Source organism: Cajanus cajan, chromosome 5 (genome assembly GCF_000230855.2).
Source record: "Cajanus cajan strain Asha chromosome 5, NIPB_CcT2T_4, whole genome shotgun sequence".
NCBI lineage: Eukaryota > Viridiplantae > Streptophyta > Magnoliopsida > Fabales > Fabaceae > Cajanus > Cajanus cajan.
Genome location: NC_138521.1, coordinates 69,799,615 through 69,822,996, shown reverse-complemented (window position 1 = coordinate 69,822,996; position 23,382 = coordinate 69,799,615). Strand labels below are relative to the sequence as shown.

The 23,382-nt window shown below is 30.6% G+C and overlaps 1 protein-coding gene across 1 annotated transcript; it reads right to left on the bottom strand.

Moving 5' to 3' along the window:
- Window positions 1-7,151: 7,151 nt before the first annotated feature.
- Window positions 7,152-8,041, bottom strand: LOC109793628 (class 10 plant pathogenesis-related protein 2F). Its single transcript, XM_020353092.3, has 2 exons — window positions 7,789-8,041; window positions 7,152-7,679 (listed from the first exon to the last, which is right to left on the bottom strand). The coding sequence occupies exons 1-2, from the start codon at window positions 7,967-7,969 to the stop codon at window positions 7,387-7,389; spliced, it is 474 nt and encodes a 157-aa protein (XP_020208681.1). The 5' UTR covers window positions 7,970-8,041; the 3' UTR covers window positions 7,152-7,386.
- Between the last annotated feature and the right edge of the window lie 15,341 nt (window positions 8,042-23,382).

Genomic DNA, 23,382 nt, shown 5'->3' with positions numbered 1-23,382 from the left:
CACGAGACAAATTAATGGTAAAATAATATATTATATTAAAAAAATTTAAAAACACAAAGGTCTTGTATACTAATGTGCTATAAGGCTTAAAAATGTCAAAGGATAAAAAACAAATATAATTAAATATATTTTTAGTTCTTTAAATTTGGAGTAAATTTTGTTTGATCCCTCAAATTTAAAATTGTTATTTTTTGTAAGACCCACAAGCCTTCTCCCTCTCTTTTCCCCATTTCCTTCTCCCAATTCTCATTCATTTTCTTATTGATTCTCAAGGTTGTCGAGTCATTGTGTGCAAGGAAAGCTTCAAAGTCATAGTCGGAGTTTCGTTCCCGTTCCTTCTCTTATTCTTCCTCAGACAGCCATACTCGGTGTTCTTCCTTTTCAAGGTAAGGGAAGCTAGAGATTTTGGTTTTTGTTGAATTGGTTGGGTGTTGAACAAATGTAGGACTTAAAGTCAATAGGATTTTTGAAAAATTTAGTTTTGGATGATGGATTGGAGTTGCTCGCATGTGTGTACTGAGTTTTGAGGTTCTTGTTACATGTGTGATGAATTGATGATCTTGCGGAAAATGTATGGTTGCATGTTGTTTCTGTGACTTGAATTGAGTTGTTCTTGGTGCATAGATGCTATTTCTCCCATTACATGTTGAATTTTTCTGAGTTTCAGGTGTGGAGGTCCAAAAATGGTGAAGAACATGATGCCTTCTGTAATCAAACGGTTGAGCCGTTTTTAAGGGCTGAGCCTTTTGGGGGCCGCATGACTGGGGGATCTCTGGAATTAAAAGGTTGAGCGCTTTTGAAACAACTGAGCCGCCATTTTAAAGGGCTGAGCCCTTTGGAGGCCTCGTGACAGGGGAGAATCCCTGGAAGCAAAGCGCTAAGTACTTTGGGAGGCGCTAAGTGGTTTTGTGCTTTTCAAATTAGACTTTGTTGTCTTCTTAAAAGTTGTATCCTTGGATGTTAGCTTTCCAATGGCGTTGGAATCACCCAAAAAAGAGGTATAGAACTTCATTTATGACCTTTTTAGTGACCAAAGGTCAAGTTGTTAGGATTTAAGCTATCTGTTGTGGTTTTTACATTTTTTAACAAGGTGTTTTATGTGAAGGATACCACTTCACAATAAATGATTTGGTTAAGTTAAAAGTTATTTTGGGTGCTTAGATTGATTTATGTTGTTTATTTGTGCAAGTTGGCACGATAGATGAATTTTAAACATGTCGATTGAGTTGTATTATGTGTTGAATATGTTGTATGTTGTTGAAGTTGTTTACGAGTTGTGTATATATCTATTATACGTCAAAAAAATGATATTGTTGAAGCATGTTGAAATTAAGTTGTTAAAGTTGTTATATGTTGTGTGTTGATTATTATATGTTGTGAAATATGATGAGATGACCTAGTTGTGAGTTGTGAGAAACATGATGTGAAGTATGTAGATGTGTTGAGATGATGAAAAGATGTTACTTTGTGATGGTTGAGTTGTTGAGCTACTAAGTTGTCTGTGTTGTTTAAAGTTGAAATGAATTGATAATTGAGTTGATGAGATGATAAGAATGGAATGAATTAAATTAATAGGAGTAATAGATGTGATTATGCAGATTGGTATATTATAATTGATTATGCATGATGTATGTATCATGTTACTGATTGAATTCACTAAGTTTATGTTGATTAAGATTGTGCAAATTCATGTGTTATGCATATGCATATGTACTAACATAAAGTCGAGCACCAAGAGTGGCCGCTAGGCACAAACGTGACAAAGAGCGTAGGATTTCTCTTTGTGATGTTTACTCTGGGTGCATGAGGGTTGTGCTAGACATGACTCTTCTAAAGAATGAAGTGTGTTATCTACCTAGATCGTGTCGGACTCAAGGTGTCTCGTGTCAGGCGTCCCCTATTCTTATGTATTTGTTTCCTTTTTAGTTTTAGTATGATTTGTTGATAAGGAATGTAATAATTGAATGGATATATTATATTACTTGTATGAATCCAATTGTATGATCAAATCCTATTGATGATGTCATGGACCAAATTTCAATAGCTAATTTTGATTTCTATTTTGTATTTTTCTTATAGTGACTTTTTATTATTATAAGGAACCAAATTAAGCTTTTAACCTTAAATTTTTTTAATAAATTTTAGTTATATAAAATAAGCATATATATTTTTTGCCCCGTATAAGTTAAAACCTAGACCGGACCTAAGTCCTCGAATCCATTTTTATTATCATCCGAATCTATGCCCATAAGAGTTTACTAAAGTCAACATTTGGTACTAAAGATATTGCAAGAATACACATTGAAACACTATATAAACACTTATTTCACATATCATGTATGATTAAAATTAGCAAATAAGGCATGTGAATTGCTTTAATTAAAAGTAAACGATAGAAATAACAAATTTTTATCGTAGTATTAGTTTTAACTTTTAAATCTTGTTCATTTCATTCAACTTCATCTCATGAAGGTATTTAATATTTATAACATAACTAGTGTTTTAAATTATGTAACTAAAATTTAAAATAAATTTTGTATATAAATAAATGTTATGTTTGAAAATATAAATTATATATAAAATTTAAATAAATAGATATTTTTAAATATATAAATTATATTTTAGATTTATGATTAATAATTTATATTGTAGTATAAGATTATTTTATTTATTAATAATATATTTTTAGAATATTAAAATTTATTTATAAATAATTATAATAAATAAAAATTGAATTAGATATAAAATTAAAAAAAAATTATTAAAAATTCTCTCGTCGAAAAAATTCTTTAAAAATATTCTCATGCAAGAAAGTTATTTGTGTTTTATATCTATAAGTTGATCAGGTGAACAGAATAAATAACTATTTTAGTTAATTTTATTATTTTTTTAAATATGATATTAAATTTTATTCTTATTATTTATCATTAATAAGAAAAAGACACTCCATTACTTTATTAAAAATAAAATAAATAAATAAATAAAAATAAGATGTTAATATTGATAGAATGAATATTTAACTGCGATATAGGGCTTTTCTGCAAAATTTGCTTTTTTATTTTGTCTTTTTAGCTAATATGTAAAAAAAATTGGACATTTAGGGTTTGTTTAGTTTTACTGTTTTCTATTTTTATTTTTAAGAAAACAAAAAAATAAGCATAAAAATGTATTTATTTTTAATTTTAGAAAATATTTTATTTAAAAATATTTTTAAATAAATCCAAAACTGAAAATTAAAAAAATGAAAATTTCACTATTTTCTTCACTTTTGAAAACGTGGTAACATGTGATGATAATCTTAAAAAAAAATTACAAACTTGTTTCTAAGCTTGTAGTTTTGCACACATAATTTAATAGACTAGTTTTTTTTTATATACATGTAATTCAATCTATGTGTCTTATATTATTTTTTGTGTGCTGAAACATTTTATTTGGTGTTTGCATATGTATTATGTAATAATATTATAAAATTTATTAGATATAATTATTCTATAGAATTTTAATTATATATGTTGTTCATATTATTTAGTGTGATTAAATTTTGATTACAATATTTTAATATAAGTAGTATCAGTTATATATATATATATAATTACTATTTGTTAGATAATAAACTATTCATCTGATAAAAAAAAAAATTAAATAGAAAGGACATTTATACATAGTAAAATTTACCTATTATGAGAGGAAAGTATTTAAATGAGTATAAATATAAAATAGAGTGAAAAGAGTAAAATATTTACAAAATTAAATATTATTCTAATTCATATTGAGAGAGTAATTTTGATTATAAATTTTATACCAAAAACATTTTATGAACTTTTATTGAAAATAATAAAATTAAGTATATTTTATAAATTTTAAAATTATAAAATAAAATTTATTTTCTAAAAATGAAAATAAAAAGTATTTTGTGAAATCAAACACAATTTAGCCTTGAGATTAATCTCATCCTCACTTTCTTATGGAGCACCCATGATCCTAAACACAACACTTTCTCTTTCATAGAGCCCTCCACTACCATTGTTGTCACTAGTAGGTGTGATCAAAATTTTTTGGCCCAACCGAAATCGAAGATAATCACATGCATTTTTTTTTTTACTTTAGACAGTCAATCTCAGATTTGGATGATGATAAACACACCTCCACTCTCGTATAAACACACCCCCTTTTTAAAAAATATATATATATATAATGTCTAAATTACCCTTTTAAAAAAATAAAATTCTAAAATTTACACCTCCCTTCCCCGCACCCCCCTTCCCCACACCCCACACTCCACACCCCTCTTCTTCCCAAAGTCTCTTTCCGCTCAATGTCATTAAGTAATATACTTTTACAGTCATTCTGAATAGAAAAAAAGGACTAGCCCCACCATAACCAGCATAAGCAAGGCTCTTTTATAATCATTAGCATTCCGGAAAGTACTTTCCGGAATAGTAAAATTATTGTTCATATAATTCCGGAAAGAACTTTCTGTAATAGTAACTTTAATATTATGGAAAGTACTTTCTGGAATTATGTAACAAAACATTTTCGGAAAATACTTTCCGGAATAAGAATTTAATATTATGGAAAGTATTTTCCGGAACATTTTTATATAATTCCGGAAAGAACTTTTGGTAACAGTAAGAAGAAGAAGAAGAGGAGTGCCAGAAAGAGAAAGAAGAGGGGTGTGCAAGGTGTAGGAAAAAAGAAGAAGAAGAGAAGTGCCACAAAGAGAAAGAAGAGGGGTGCGCAATGTCAGCAGGTGGTATTGTAAGAGAAAGACTCTTACTTGTTCTATGGAAAGAAACACTAGTACAAAAATGACTTTTAAAATCGGGGTTTTAAAATCAGTCATAAGGTAGCCATTTTAAAAGTGACGCGGTGGCCTGTACTGCAACAGAACGACCCCAGAACGTCCCGTTCTGCAAGCAGAACGGCCCGTACTGCAAGCAGAACGGGCCGTACTGATAGCAGAACGGGCCGTACTGATAGCAGAACGGGCCGTACTGATTTCAGAATGGGTCGTTCTAATTTCAGAACGGGCCGCGTTCTGAAAGCAGAACGGGCCGTTCTTCTTGCAGAACGGCCCGTTCTGGTGCCGTTCTTCTTGCAGAACGGCCCGTTCTGGTGCCGTTCTAGACTAAAATTTACATGCAGATACAGGATAAGGGAGGTGCGAGGAAGGGAGGTGTAAATTAAAGAATTTCATTTTTTTAAAGGGTAATTTAGACATTTTATATATTTTTTTTTAAAAAGGGAGTGTGTTTATACGAGAGTGGAGGTGTGTTTATCATCTGTCCTCAGATTTTCAGGCTTTGGGTTTGTTGCTTTGGTTTGGAATGGGTTTTTTCAATTAGGTTCGGATTAAAATATTTGTACGAGTCGGTACCTAAACTCTACCGAGTAGGCATGGCAATCTAACCCGCCCCGTGGGTACCCGCCCGAACCCGCCCCGATTTGGATGGGGAAAACCCATGTTTATCGGGTTCGGGTTCGGGTTTTCCCCGATTGATAAAATCAGGGGCGGGGGCGGGGGCGGGGGCGGGGATGTTAATACCCACCCCGCCCCCGTCCCCATACCCGCCCCGCCCCCGTCCCCATACCTGCCCCGCCCCCCGCCCCGCTTAATAATATAATTAAAAAATTATTTTTATATATATAAACCAAAATTATAAATATTTATATGTAAAAATTTATATTATTTTATTTTTCTTTTATTTTTTTTAAATTGTTCATATTTATTTAAAAGAAAAAAAAAAGAAGAAAAAAAAATAAAAGCGGGGCGGGGGGCGGGGCGGGGAAACCCGAACTCCACCGGGAGTGAGGATGGGGACCTAGATTTTATCCCCGACGAGTATCAGGAGCGGGGGCGGGGTGATTTAAATTTGCGGGGATGGGGGCGGGGAACGTAAAACCCGCCCCGCCCCGCCGTTGCCATGCCTACTACCCAGACATAAAAATTAAAAGGTATGTATAAAATTATTAGTTCAGTTCTTTCTTGTAGAAATCGTAGCACTGCGAGAGACTTTTGATTTCTCTAAAATATGAATCCTAGCATCGTTCGTTAATCATTTGCGTGCATAATTGTTTGTTCTTCTCCGTCTACTACCATGAAGACAGTATGATTCGTTCGATCTCTTTTTTGTATCCTCTTAAAAATCTTCTAGTCAATTATTTTTTCTTTCTTAGGTCTCTACTTGTCTACATGATTATCGTTCTGTCAATTTCTTTTCTGATAACACTTTAAAAAAATTACGTTTTGCAAGAATGTAAATCAACTGAAGTGAACCCAATTAAATTAACCCGTTTGATCTAAGACCCAACCAACCCAAATTATTGTAACTGCTAAAAAATGCGCTGATTTTTTTTTTGTCAATTTAGACTGGGCTGAATATTTTCAACCCAAACCCGTCCGAATCCGTCCCATGCTTAGGCCTGGTCACTAGCAACGAGGCTCTCTCAAGCATATCCGTCGTAGAGCCCTTACTCTCTCCAACACTCACAATGGCATCGTGATTGCTATGATCAATAACAATCCACCAGATATGTGTTCCTGGCAAGAAAGGAAAAATAATCAGTTTTTATTTATTTATTATTATTTAAAGCTTCGAGACAACCAGATAATCATATGCTTTCACTTTGGGAAGAAAGGAGAAAAAGAAAAAAAAAATGCCAAAAAATGACTCCCAACAACAACATATGGTGATCGGTGATAAAGTTATTTCCTGAAATGAACAAAATTTTTGTTATCATATAGAATATGCATCATAATGATATAAAGATGAAATTAAAAGGCTAAAAATTCATGTTCACGGTGAACCATTTAATTATAAATTAAATTGTCATGAAAGAAGTGAAAATATCATATTTCTTTTGTATATTGTTATAAATTAAATTATCATGAAAGAAGTGAAAATATTATTTGACGTCAAAGTTTATACATTGATATTAATAATAATTGAAAAATGATTAGAATTCAAGAAATAAGAGAGAATATTTATTTTTAAAATTTTATTCTCATTATTAAACAACAAAATCACATACACTTACTATCTTTATTATAGATAAAAAAAAATGAAAAATAAAATTATTAATTCACAAAAATTGTGAAATACTTGATAAAAAAAATAACAACCATTTCTTTATAAATTATGTATTACTGGTGAAGAGAAAAACAATATGTAGATAAATAATAATAAAAAGTGGTATACATAATGTTTTTTTATTACGAGTAAAAAGAAGGGAATATTATTTATTGCGAAATAAGATTGGCCGTAGAGTCGAAATACACACGAATAGCATTCAACACTGATGAAAGAGAAGAGTGATTGAGAAAGTGACAAGGCAATGGAAGGCAAACTTATTGAGGGGCATAAAAGTGAAAAGAATAGGGTGTGACTAGTAATCAGGGTTTGCCAAAACGAAGCCTTCAACAGCCTTGAAAAGTGCAATTCCCTTGACCTTGTTGCTCTGAAGAACCTCTTCCGGTGGGGCTGCGTCTCCTTTGGTGTGGTAAGTCACACTCACCTTCCCCAATGACCCACCATTGGGCCCTGGAAACAACTTTGTTTCGAATGTCACTTTCTCCAAAATCTCCTCTAATCCACTCCCCCCCACTATGCTGTATTTGTATCCCAAGTTTTCCTCGTCGATTTCTTCAACTTTGTGCAGCACGTAGATGCTTTTTCCACCTGCACGTACAGTGCACCAACACACACATGACACATACCTTATAACCAAATTTCATTCAACATACATAACGTTATTTCTTATGGTTTAAATGATTTTATTATTAATTACCTTCCACAACCGTGATCTTCTTGATGGTTCCGGGGCCTCCATTACCTTCAACGATTTCAATACTCTGAATGGCCTCTACTACCTTTGGGACGATGGTGTCGGAATCCTTTGCAACAGCTTTGTATAGTTTAGCTGGTGCCACTGGGGAGACATTCTCGTCCTCGAAAGTGAAAACACCCATGATTAACGATGATGATCAACGACTAATGCAACCTTAATTACTATACAAGAGGCTAGTTTGTGATGCTGTTTGTGACTACGTGAGGGATGGTATTTATAGATGCGAATGGGGGCCATATCTTAATTTAATATACTGAACCAGTTCACTATGCCTACTTTAATTTTTCTCTAGGTTCATCTTTTGCCTCTTGGTATATTATTTGAGATAAAGAAGACCACGAGTTAGTCAAAATATGGATTTCAATAATTAATATCTCTTTCTACGTAGATTTTGAAATAAAAAATGGGATAGTCCACTTTGTTTATATTTTAGATTTAAATAAAATTGTATACACATATATACAAACATCAGGCTTCTAGATATAGGTAGCGTAAAATACTGGTTGTTGTTTAATAAGTGAGCTGGGATCAGGGATGTGGGACAGAGCAAGATAATGAGTGATTAATAAATTTTTATTATGATAAATTTGTGTCTGTTTATCTTTATTCTTTAATATAACAGAAGTGAAAGATGTGAGATAAGATAATTAATATGATAGAGATCGAGAAAGTGAAAAAGAAACGATGTATAAATAATGGAAAATGATAGAATGTGCGAATACGTAGTCCGAATGATCGTCCAACTAATTAAAAAATATTTTTCTTTTTAATTAAATTATTATTTTATAATTAAAAAATTATAAATATCAATGACAAATAATTAAGAAAATCATTTCAAAGAGTTTTCAGTTAAAATTTCGGAGGATGTAGGGTTCTTATTCACAAATAATATAACTCATAAATTATTGAAAATATGAGAATATTAAAAATATACAGTTTTTCTACTTTTAGAATTTGTATTTTGCTTAATAATCATACTTTTAGATCAATTATAATCCTTTATAACTAAAATGCGATTTTAGTCACTTAGTAATAATTTTATATTCAAATTTAGTGCTTCAACCTGTTAAGGCGTTACATTTAAGTGGGTGTTCAATTAACTTTCGTTGGAATAAAACTTTATGTACATTAATTAAGGAAATAACTAGTTTATTACTTTTTCGTTAGCCCTAATTTGAGAATTTGTGCTAACAAAAAAACTAAACATAAAATATGTTGGCAGATGATAAACACACCTCCACTCTCCTATAAACACACTCCCTTTTTTAAAAAAAATATATAAAATGTCTAAATTACCCTTAAAAAAATGAAATTCCTAAATTTACACCCCCTACCCCGCACCCCCCTTCCCCTCACCCTACACCCCCCTTCCCTGCAAGCAGAACGGGCCGTACCGTTCTGCTTGCAGTACGGCCCGTTCTGCTTGCAGCAAGGGCCGTTCTGTTGCAGTACAGGCCACCGCGTCACTCTTAAAATGGCTACCTTATGACTGATTTTAAAACCCCGATTTTAAAAGTCATTTTTGTACTAGTGTTTATTTCCATAGAACAAGTAAGAGTCTTTCTCTTACAAGACCACCTGCTGACATTGCACACCCCTCTTCTTTCTTTTTCTGGCACTCCTCTTCTTCTTCTTTTTTTCCCGCACCTCGCACCCCCTGTTCTTTCTCTTCCCCACACCCCTCTTCTTCTTTCTTTTTCCCGCACCCCCCCCCATCTTCTTTCTTTTTTTCTTCTTCATCACTTTCTTATCCGACCTCTCTACCTCCTCTTCTAGCCTTTTTAGTTTTTGTAATATCTTCTTCCTTTTTTATTTTGTTATAAACTGTAAGCTCACGGTTTAGTGTCAAAGGAAAAGGTGTAAGGTCATATGCGTTTTTCCGCCAAGTAATTATCCTCACTATCTCCACCTTCTTCTATATTCTTTTGTTCTTATTGTTTGTAATTTATTATTGTTCATTGTTTCTCTATTTTTGTTAACATTGTATCTCATCTTTACATTTCTTTTTAGGATTCTTTATAGGGTTTGTGTGTTTGAAATTGATTGATCAATTGTGTTTGTAATTTGAAATTGATTGATCATCTATCGTTATGTGAAGTTATGTAAAAGTATATTCATATTACTCTTGAAAGTTACTTGATGACATTGAGCGGAAAGAGGCTTTAGAAAGAAGGGAGGTGTGGGGTGTAGAGGTGCGAGGAAGGGGGGTGCAGGGAACGGGGGTGTAGGGAAGGAGGGGTGCAGGGAAGGAGGTGTAAATTTAGAAATTTCATTTTTTTAAGGGTAATTTAGACATTTTATATATTTTTTTTTAAAAAGGGGGTGTGTTTATACGAGAGTGGATGTGTGTTTATCATCTGCCAAATATGTTTGTACTACGTTTCTTTTTTTGCATAAAACCCAATAAATGTTGAGCCCAGCCCACAATAATTTTCTTTCATGTTTTTTCTTTGTCGCGTATTCTGTGTGATGACTTTTCCGTAAATAAGCAATCTACTTAAAACTTATCATTAAACACTATTTAAAATCACAAAATAGTTATTTTTCCTTATATGTACATAAATATTTATTTATTATAAATTGTAATTAAAATATAATTTATATATTAATAAAATATTTATTATAAATTTTAATTATGTAAACTTATTTTATCATATACATTGCATAATTAAAATTTTAGTTAAAATATAAAATTTAGTAAATAATACTCTCACTCTCTCTACTTCTTCAATTAGACATTTTTTTTAATATTTTATTTCTTATCCAATTTGAATGTGTATTTTATAAAAATTTTGTGGATAAATTTAAAATATACTAGTATTTTAGTTTGTGCAATTCACATGTAACTAAAATTTATAATAAATTACATATATATATATATATACACACTATATTTAAAGATAAAAATTATATTTACAATTGTATAAAAATATATTATAAAACATATATAAAATTATTTTTAATTATTGATGATTTATTATATAATAAATGAAAATTAAATTAAATAAAAAAGTTTAAAAAATATCTAAAAAATTTCTCATCAAATTTATATTAAAAATATTAAACTTTAGTTTATAGAAAAATATGATAAGCAAAAACTAAATTATATTCAAAGTTAAAAAATTCTTATAAATACTTTCGTTAAAAAAAATTCTAAAAATAATCTTGTGTGAGATATAAATTTATATTTAATATATAGGAATAAATTTTAAAAATTTCACTCTGCTTTCATGTCTTAAATTTGACCTTTTTTACTTTTACTTTTAATTAAATTTTAATGAGATTATTAATAATTATAATAATTTATATCATAATTAACAATAGGAAAAAATTTAAATATAATTCCTTAGTTACAGTTAATATTATTCTCCAATTAGAATTAAAATTTAACCTTGATAATATGCATAAATGTATATTAATAAAGTTTGCATTAAGTGTAAATACATATTATTAAAATAAAACTTTAATTCTAGTATTAAAAAAAATCAAACACACCTAAAAAAAATTATATTCAAGTTTTATCTATATAAATATTCATCACAAATTCAAAATATTTATTTATTATTGTATTCACAAAACGCGATACAGTCAAGGCTTTGCTCAAATGAGGGCTGACTGAGCGCAAACTATTAAGGCAGTCAAATAAGGTATTCCCCCAATTAAGCATCTCTCAGAGTAAACAAAAGACATCTTCATACATATTTCTCCAGGGACTCTTGGAATCTAGACAGTTAGTTAGAGTTCTTCAAAAAATTGCAAGAATAATTATAAATTATAATTATAATTTAATTGATATGATTAAAATATTATGTATTATAAATTTTAACTATAGAAAAACAATTTTTTTTTTATAAAACACATAATGAAATAATAGTAAAATAAAGAAGAGAAAATCTCCCACAAGCCACGGCATTGACTAAAATTTGAGTAGAGAATGGTGGATCAAAGTCTATATATGCTGCATCCGTTCTAGTTTCTTATTGTGACTTGGTCATTCGTAATTGTGGACAAATAAGATAAGATTGTATATAGTCCTTTACGTGTTGAATATTGATAAAAAAAACTTTGGTCTCTATAGTGACGGTAGAACAAATATATAGTATAAAAGACATGGATAGATGCAGCTGGACGAATAAAATAGAAGATTTAAAAAGAGAATTGAAAAACAAAGAGCTTTCGAATGGCAAAAAATAAAATTAAAAAAAATCAAACCAACGCATAACATTAAGTTACTTACCACCACAACATATTTCAAATGCAAACGTGGAGGTTGTTAGTGGAATACATCTCAAATTTTCGAGAGATTGATTATGTGTTTGGATTTGTTAGATCATATAATATTAATTAATGCGATTTTAAATAAATATTCACATATTTGTTCTTATGTTGAAGAATTTTTTAGGAGTCTTACTGACACATTTTCTAACATATTTTTAACATAAATTATACTATGTGTTTTAATTTATTGAAAATTAAGAAATTAAGAAAAAAGATCATCTAAATAACTAGTGAACTTATAATAAGTTTGATTTCAAATAAATTTCATTTAAATGTAAAGAATGTGTTCAAAAGAGTATGTGGAAAATGTGTTAATAACATTTTTTTTTCTTATACAAATCACATGTATACTTTATAATAGGTTAAAATATAATTTTGATCCCTTGTTTTTATTTTAGGTTTTAGTTTCATTCTTTATGTTTAAAAACTTTCAAGTCTTTTAAAGTATTTTTGTTAATCAAATTTATACTTCTTTAAGAAACCAAATTGAAACAAGATATAAAAGAGGAAAATTTTTTTTGAGTCTTTTACAATAAAAAAAATCTGTTGAAATAAATAGATTATTGATAATTGTTATATTTTCCCTTGTTTTATCGGAACCCACCTACCATGAATGAGTTAGAAGTTTTGATCTCCCTTACTTTGAGATAACCAGATGGATTGACTAGCTAAAAAAGAGATAATGTTTCAGTTTTTTTATTTAACAACCTTAATTCAAAAATTCAAACCAACAAATTTAGTTAAAATTTTAAAGTATTAATAATTTGGCCCAAATTTGAATATAATTTTTAAAGGGAATAATCATATAAAAGAAACTAAAATAATATCATATGGGTGTTTTAAAGAACACTTAAATAAATAAAATGATGTCAATTACGTTGACTATATGGTTTTATGTAATATAGTTTTTATTTTATTTTAAATAATAGTCCAGTAGGCCAATCAATCTAGATGAGACCGGCTAAGCTAACTAGTGGGTTTAGAAGCTTTTAACCATGTCACCTACTCCTTTTTATGTTTCTTTTAAAATTTCACATTTACTTTGATACAACAACAAATGTTCCACTGCACTGAGTAAATTGTTTAAATATGTTTATATATATATAAAGTAAATTACCTTAATATTGTGCAAGAATCAATAAAATAGAATTGTTAGTGTAGATGTGAGATTCAAACATGCAAAATGATGGTAATGATGCTTTAAGTTATTGATTTGAAACCAGCATACAAAGGTTTTAAGCCATTGATGCAGAGTTCTAGATTGCAGGTCGATGATGATCTATGATAAAATTTACAAATATAGAAGACAAGTTACCATCTCCATGGTATTTTAATATAACAATTGATGTTTCATTCAACTTAACTACTATGTTTTATTAATGTAATATAGTTTTATATAGTTAGTTTCAATGATTGTTCTGTTTTATTTTTATTTAAAATATTAGCACATTATTTTTTATTTAGTATTTTGTGTCGTGTAATTCATAACTTAATAATTGATGTTTTAATATAACTATTTTTTATTATTAAAATACCATCACCATGGTATTTTAATATAACGATTGATGTTTCATTCAACTTAACTATTATGTTTTATTAATGTAATAGTTTAATGATTGTTATTTTTTATTTTTTATTTTATTTTTATTTAAAATATTAGCACATTATTTTTTATTTAGTATTTTGTGTCGTGTAATTCATAACTTAATATTTAGTTTAACTTTATATAAAAGTATTTAAAATATAAACATAAACATAATATTACAAAATGAATACATCATATTGTTTAATAGACTTAAATATTTTTTAAATTCATACAAATATCGTTGTGTTTTATTTTAATCCTTGCAATTGTTTTTGTCATTTTTAGATTATTGATATTTTTATTGTTCTATTTTAATCTTTATTATTTCATATAAATAAGATAGTTATATAATTTTTTAAATAAATTTTAATGTATTAAGAATAATAAATTTTATTTTATTTAATACTGTTTTTACTTTTTTTTTTGTTCGTCCCTAGAGTATCCAAACTCCTACCGCTTAAGCATGGATCAACCCCTACCGCTGAACCACACGCTTGGGGTTGTTCTTACTTTTATTTGTTAATTTTTTAATAATTATATTTTTTTAATATTATAATTTACTTTGAAGCTTGTAATATATTTTTAATAAATTATTTTAATATTAGTTTACATTTCAATTTATTAGTTTTGATTGATTGTAATATACTTTATTTATTTTTTAATATTTCACAAGTTGTAGTTCTGCCTCCAAAAATAAGGATAATATACTGAAAGTAAATTATTTAATTTTTAATAATTGATAAAATATGCTAATATAATATTTACTAGTTTAACTTATAAAATAAATAAATAATGTCACACCAAATACTTATGCGACATAAATTGTTTAATTTAGTAAAAGTTCACTGATTGAAATTGCAATCTCATCACATATATTGAAAATTAGATGATGATAATAGGTGGGACTAAAACATGTTTTTTTTCTTCAAATTACTAAATAGCACGTTAATTAATAATTAAACTGTATCACTTTTACAAATAGTTAATGTTTTTAAATTATAACTTCATCTGCTACTTGGGCCAGACCGGGCGAGTTGGATCTCAATTATGAATGAGATCTTCAATTAATTTCTCAGCGGAGCCACTTCGTACCAAATCGCTTTCTAATTACTAAACCATTATTGCTGAACAGTGAACATTTAAATTCTAGTGGATTTTTTAAGTCACGTTTTGATTTAGTATTAACTTATTATTAGTTAATATGAGAGGTTTTTTTTTATTTTATTTTATAAAGAAATATTAGGGCATCTCCAATAGAAGCAACACATTTGAGTTGTTTTATGCATTAAAAAATGAAAAACGTGGTCCCTACTGTGCCATGTGCCCATGTCAGCATTAAGTAACTCAAACACAAATTTATTTCAATATAAGAAACTTTAAAAAATTTAACTTTTAGAATCTTTTTTCTAATCATTTATGAACCAAATTTAAATTTTTATTAAAAAAGATAATTGAACTACAATAAAAGAAAAAAAATTAAGAAAAAAAATACACAATAAGTATATATTAAAAATAAAATAAAACAATAGTAAATATATAAACATTATACAAAATTAATTTTCATCATTATTATTTTTGAAACGTTCCCAAATATGTTAAATAAGATCTTCTTAAAATATGGTAAGGAACAGTTGCTTGAGGAAGCAACTCTCTCTCTTCTTCAAGCAACTCATGTTGCCACGTCAGAGTCCTCTAATAGCAAGAAACCAAGGCTTGAGTTGCTTCATGAGATAAACAACTCTCATTGGAGTTGCTCTTATTCTTTTCACGACTTTCTAGGATTAAAGTTGTGACGGATGCAAAAAAATATAAGCGGAGAGAATATTTATATATGTAAATTAGTATTTTAGTTATATATTATATATGATAAAAAATATTTTTATTTAATTAAAATTTAAAAAATATTTTTAATATTTAAATTATATTACAATTAAAATTTATAATAAATAAAATATTTAAAATATATATATATATAAATTAAAATTTAAAATTAAAAAATAGAGTTAAAATATAGTTGACTGAAAGGTTAAACCATTAAAAAAATCATCCACGTAAAGATACAAATAAAATATAATTTTACATAATTGAGAGAGGATTTTTTTCAATTACAAAAATAATGTGTAAGATTTATATTAAATAAAATTAAAATAGTTAAATTAAAAAAATTGAAAATGGTAGTATATATAATATAAATTATTTTTAACCATACTTCAAATTATTTACAATTTATAATTATAAATATACTATATTTATGAGTGATAAAAAAAATTAGTGGAGGCAACTACCCCCACTATATTACTAATTAATTCGTTCGTAGATATCTAAAATAAAAATTAAATTTTAAATATTAATTAAAAATTTAAATGTCAAATCACTTAAATCTACCTACTAACCTACCCAAGGTCATAACATTGAACAATCATGATCTTCTTCTTCAAATCAAGACTTTTCTTAATTCTTTTCTTGTTTTACGCACTTATATTTTTTAATTTATCCTTTTTTTAAAAAGAAGAAATTCGGTTGTTTTTCTACGAAGTATGTCACCCTTTTTCCTTTTCATTTATTTATTTTTCTTGAATGAAAAAGGAGAATAATACTTTCGTCATTTTAGTTTTTTTTATTTGGACATTTTTTTAATTAAAAATGAAAAATCATATTATTTTCTTTTATCATATTGTTTTAAAAATAACCCAATTAAAAACTGGATGTTCATAATTATTAATAACTAAAAAATTAATAAGTTAAAAAAATCAAAATTTCACACTCACATTATTTAGAGTCTCGAAAGAGACATGACGCAGGGAAATATATTTCAATATTTTAAAAGTATGTACTCTTTTATTAAAATTGTAACACCTAACATGTAAAGTCTATTCAAAAGTTATTTTTAACATGAAAATAAGAAAACAAACTGTCAAATTAAGAATATTGTTTTCCAAAAAACTTAGTACATATTTGATCACGTTATTGCTTTGAAAAAAGTAAATGCTCAAGAGTCAAGAGGATAAACCAAAGTAGAAAGAAAGAATGAGGAAGGGCGGTGCTCATGTTTAGCAGAATCCGAAAATTGAAAAGGAGATCAAATCTTCTCTTGTCATGTTCAACAGATTTCAAACAGGTTTAATGGTAGGAGAAGACGGATTTTGGCTTTCAAAGATGGAGTTAGTGGCACTGTTAAGCTAGATTATCACGGAACCTTTGAGCCGATCTATTGGTAGGGCACATTATTTTATCATTAGATTCATTACACTCCTATAATAATTCGACACACCTTAATGCCTATATTGCCATTTTCTTCCTCCTAGATCTAATGCTATTGTGATGGCTCAGCATGATACACCTTTTGTCTCCACCTCTTAACGCTGTCTCATTAATTATTGGATTGTTTTTTTTTCTTCGGTGTTTTAAAAATTAGATCGAACCGATTGATCAGAGTTATTGAATCAGGAACTAGTAGTCTAGTCAATCTAAATTTTAAGTTGAATTGATTATGCATTTGACCTGTTTTAAATTGGAATAAACCGGTCAATTTTTCGGTTCAATCAATGAATCGATAGGTCAAACCAATTCAACTACAAAATTCTTTTATATTTTTAAAAGACCACAAACCAAAAATAACAATAAAAATTGAATCCTGTTAATAAAAAAGCAAAGAATCTTATTAAACAAAACAATAACTACTTGTTCTAACATATTTGTTTGTAATATATGCAATTTAAATAAATTTTATAGTATATTATTAATTTTAAATTATATATTTAATAATATAATATCTATGTAAATATTATATATATTATTTTATGATATCAATTGCAAGTATATTATATATGTTTATATTATTTATATTTTTAATTTGTATTAATATACAGTTTAACATGTAATTTTTTTAATGTATTTCTTTATAGAAAATAAAAATAAAAATAATTTTAAATAAGATAAAAATTAAAATTTAAAATAGGATATAAAGTTATTAAAATTTATAAGTATAAAATATATTTAATATAAATATTTTTTTAAAAAATTTAATAAAAATCAAGTCATACAATTTAATTAGTGATTAACCGGATCAATCTTTGACCTAGTAATCTAATATCCTAACCAATTTGATAACCGATCTGATTTTTTAAACTATAATTTTGTTCTTTCTCCTAGTACTATTGTTACGTTATTTAAATAAACTCTAGTAAACTGAAAAATAGATTCCTTGAAACATCTCTTAGGTCATGACTTACTTTTTTCTTTTATTCTTTATCCTTTGAATTAAAAAAACAATTGCAACACCAAAAGTTAATAACTAAAAAAAATGCATAGTGCTATCTTGCACCGTACATATAGTTTTGTAATTTGATATTACATGATTTTGACTAATTCACACTTAATTTCGCAAACAATATTAATAGTCGGTGGTTATTTGCTTTTAGCCAGAGTGTTATCTAAAATTTCTTCTTTTTGTAGCTAGCTAGCACAATTTACCCCTTTCCCCTCCCTCGAGAAACAAAATGATGGGTCCAGCCATAGAAAAATATTGTGGTAGGTGTGATAAGTGTGGTAGGTGAGGTAGGTGTGGTAGGTGTGGCTTAATAATGACCAAGTATCAAATCAATGGTTGTGGTGTTTTCTAGCCACATATATCCAATGGCCATGATGCATTCTTGAAGCCTATATATAGGAGGCTTGAGAGGAGGCTTGATCATCCAAGAGTGAAGCATTTCCACTCATAGAAGAAATAGAGAGAAAGCCTTAGAGAGAGTTTTTCTAAGAGAGAAAAATAGTGAGCCAATTTGTGAGTGTTATCCACAAATTGAGGATACAATATTATTGTATTTTGTATTCCCATTATTTTTATAGTGGAAGATTAAGTGGCCTACTGGTCCCGTGGTTTTTCTTGAGAAAGATTTTCCACGCTAAAAATTTCTGGTGTGATAATTTTACGTTTCCGCTCAGTGCCCATTTTGAGTTAACAGAGAAGGGAAATTATGATGCCATTTCCCAACAGTGGTATCAGAGCTCTCAGAGCTCTTGAAGACTAAGGTGTCATTCTCATAAGAAAATTCTTAGTATGCTCTGTGGTTGCAGTTTTATCTGATCTTCCACATCAGAAAAGATTATTCTTGTGGTTGGACACTATTCAGCCTGTATAATTCAAGATGGAGAGTACCACCACTCATGATGGAGATATGTTCAAGCTAACTGCTGATAATTTCTCATATTGGAAGCCGATGATGGAAGACCATTTATATTGCAAGGATTTGTATGAGCCAATCACCCAGCAAAGTAAGCCAGAGGGGAAGACTGATAAAGACTGGGAGATCCTGAATCGGAAAGCTGTAGCTGTGATCAGAAAGTATATTGATCGAAGTTTGTTCGAGCATGTATCAACTTATACCAATGCGTATGAGTTGTGGACAAAACTTGAATCTTTGATTCAAAAGAAGACACCTAGGAACAAAGCCCACCTTTACAGACGACTTGCAAAGTTGGAGTACATGGACGGTCAGAACATGATCGAACATCTGAATACCTTCAAAGGTCTTGTGAATCAACTGAAGAAAGCAGAAATAAACATAGATGATGAGGTGCAAACTCTTATGCTCTTCAGTTCTCTACCTGAAAGCTGGGACACTTTAATTATCACTCTCAGCAATTCTGCTCCAGAAGGAAAGCTCAGTCTAGATTCTGTAACAGACAGTTTGCTGAATGAAGAATCAAGACGAAGAGAAAGAGGCTTAAACAGTCAGTTTGAAACCAATGTCATTGACAATAGAGGGAGGAGCAAGAATCGTGAAAAAGGAGGACGTGGAAAATCACAAGGTAGATCCAAATCTCGTACAAGAATATGTTGCTATTATTGTGGGAAACCAGGCCATAGGAAGTCTGAGTGCAGATTCTTGAAGAGAGACCAACAGGCTGGAACAGTCCATCCTGACCAAATCGACCCAAGAAAGAAGAAGGAAGATGGAACTACTACTGCAGTAACCTCAGATGATGTATTTCTTGTCGGAGAAGAAAATTATCTGAATATTGCATTTGATGAATGCATTTGGATAATTGACTCAGGAGCATCTTTTCACGTCACACCTCATGAAGAATTCTTCTCATCATATCAAAAAGGAGATTATGGTATGGTGAAAATGGGAAATCATGTCACAAGTAAAATTGTTGGCATTGGTGAAATAGCTCTAATGACTGAAAATGGAAACAAGCTTATGCTGAAGGAGGTAAGACATGTTCCAGACATGCGATTGAACCTTATCTCAGTAAGTAAGTTAGACGAAGCTGGGATGATAAATCAATTTAGTGCCGACAGATGGAAACTTAGTCGAGGAAGCATGATTGTTGCTCGTGGCAAGAAGGAAGGCTCCTTGTACACTATGCAGGGAAAGATATGTAAGGGAGATATGAATGTTGCTCAAGATGCATCCAAAGAATTATGGCACAGACGGTTAGGCCATATGAGTGAGAAGGGCTTGGAGATTCTCGCAAAAGATCATCTTCCAAATATTAAAGGGCAGCCACTTGAATCCTGTGAAGACTGCCTAGCAGGCAAACAACATAGAGTATCTTTTAGAAGACCAGATGATGCAAGAAGAAGAAAGCATATACTGGATCTTGTTCACTCAGATGTCTGCTCTACATCTGAAAGATCCATTGGCGGTGCTCAATATTTTGTTACCTTCATTGATGATCACTCCAGAAAAGTGTGGGTGTATCCATTAAAGACAAAAGATCAAGTTCTTCAAGCTTTCAAGGAGTTTCATGCTTTAGTTGAACGTGCAACTGGAAGAAAGTTGAAATGTATAAGAACAGATAATGGTGGAGAGTACTTAGGTCCATTCGAGTATTATTGTAAGACTCATGGGATCAGACATGAGAAAGTACCTCCCAAGACTCCTCAGATGAATGGAGTAGCTGAAAGGATGAACAGAACGATTGCAGAGAAAGTCAGAAGTATGCTTTCTCATGCTAAAATTCCCAAGTCATTCTGGGGAGAGGCAGTATTAACTGCAGCTGATTTGATTAATTTGTCACCTTCAAGACCGTTAAATGGAGAGATACCAGAAGAAGTATGGTCTGGAAAGAAAGCCTACTATGGTCACCTGAAAGTTTTTGGATGCAGGGCTTTTGTCCATATTCCTAAGGATGAAAGAGCAAAGTTAGATGCTAAGGTGAAGGAGTGTATATACCTTCGTTCACCAAAAGATGAACTTGGCTTTAGATTGTGGGATCCTGCAAACAAGAAGATTGTTCGAAGCAGAGATGTGATATTCTTTGAGGATCAAACGATCCAAGATATCAAGAAACCTGAGAAGCCAAAGCAAAAGAAGGTTCAAGATTCAAGCCCCATAGTGATAAACAATTCAGGGGGAGAGATTTCTCAAAGAATTGATGAACCTAATCAGACAGAACAGCCTGAGTCAGAACAAAGTCAGACAATGCAAGAAGAACAAATGGAGACTAATCAGGAAGAACAAGAACCTGAAGTTAGAAGATCAATAAGAGTCAGACAACCGTCAAAAAGGTATTTCTCAGATGATTATGTTAATCTTACTGATGAGGGAGAACCTCAAAGCTTTATAGAAGCCATTGAGATGAATGATAAAGAAAAATGGTTGCAAGCAATGGAAGAAGAATTGCAGTCCCTGAAGGAGAATGAAACTTATGAACTAGTGGAGTTGCCACAAGGAAGAAAAGCATTGAAAAACAAGTGGGTGTTCAAGCTCAAGACTGAAGAGAACAACACAAAACCCCGATACAAAGCAAGGATTGTTGTTAAGGGGTGCAACCAGAAAAAGGGAATAGATTTTGAAGAAATCTTCTCACCAGTAGTGAAGATGACATCCATTAGAGCAATTCTCGGCCTAGCTGCGAAGCTAGACTTGGAGATAGAACAACTCGATGTCAAAACTGCATTCTTACATGGAGACTTAGAGGAAGAAATCTATATGGAGCAACCTGAAGGCTTTGCAGAACCAGGCAAAGAACATCTTGTGTGTCGCCTGAAGAAGAGCCTCTATGGTCTGAAGCAAGCTCCAAGGCAATGGTACAAGAAGTTTGATCTTTTTATGGCCCAACATAATTTCAAAAAGACCTCCGCAGACCAGTGTGTGTTTGTGAAGAATTATGAGAATGGTGAGTCCATCATACTATTGTTGTATGTTGATGATATGCTAATTGTTGGAAAGGATAAAACAAAAATAGCTGCTCTCAAGAAGGCATTAAGCAAGTCCTTTGCCATGAAAGATCTGGGCTCAGTGAAGAAAATTCTTGGAATGAAGATAATTAGAGATCGTTCCAAAAGAATGTTGTGGATGTCACAAGAAGACTATATCAAGAAAGTTCTTGAAAGGTTTAATATGCATAACGCCAAATCTGTGCATGTTCCATTACCTGGTCATCTCAAATTGAGTAAGAAGCAATGCCCAGTGAATGAAGAAAAAGAAGAAATGAGCAAGGTTCCCTATTCCTCTGCAGTAGGTAGCCTTATGTATGCAATGGTCTGTACAAGACCAGATATTGCTTATGCTGTAGGAGTTGTGAGCAGATTTCTATCAAATCCAGGAAAGGAGCATTGGAATGCTGTGAAATGGATACTACGGTATCTGAAAGGAACTGCCAACAGTTGTTTGTGTTTTGGCAATGGAAATTTAATGCTCACTGGATATTCAGATGCAGATATGGCTGGAGATGTAGATTCAAGAAAGTCTACATCAGGATACTTGATTACTTTTGCAGGGGGAGCTATTTCTTGGCAATCACGACTACAAAAGTGCATTGCCTTAAGCACCACAGAAGCAGAGTTTATTGCAATCACTGAAGGTTGTAAGGAGATCCTGTGGATGAAGAAATTCCTACAAGAATTAGGACAAGATCAAGAAAGCTATGTTCTCTACTGCGACAGTCAGAGCGCCATACACCTCAGCAAAAACTCGACATTTCATTCAAGGTCGAAACACATCGACGTAAGGTATCACTGGATCCGTGATGTGTTAGAAAGTAAAATGCTCAAGATTGAGAAGATACACACCAAAGACAACGGGGCTGATATGATGACAAAATCTCTACCAAAAGAGAAGATAGAAGTCTGTAAAGAAGTTGCAGGCTTAGCATCAACCCTAAACTAATCCAAGGATAATCCCTTTTTATGACTGGAGGGGGAGAATTGATGGGTCCAGCCATAGAAAAATATTGTGGTAGGTGTGATAAGTGTGGTAGGTGAGGTAGGTGTGGTAGGTGTGGCTTAATAATGACCAAATATCAAATCAATGGTTGTGGTGTTTTCTAGCCACATATATCCAATGGCCATGATGCATTCTTGAAGCCTATATATAGGAGGCTTGAGAGGAGGCTTGATCATCCAAGAGTGAAGCATTTCCACTCATAGAAGAAATAGAGAGAAAGCCTTAGAGAGAGTTTTTCTAAGAGAGAAAAATAGTGAGCCAATTTGTGAGTGTTATCCACAAATTGAGGATACAATATTATTGTATTTTGTATTCCCATTATTTTTATAGTGGAAGATTAAGTGGCCTACTGGTCCCGTGGTTTTTCTTGAGAAAGATTTTCCACGCTAAAAATTTCTGGTGTGATAATTTTACGTTTCCGCTCAGTGCCCATTTTGAGTTAACAGAGAAGGGAAATTATGATGCCATTTCCCAACACAAAAAACTTATGGG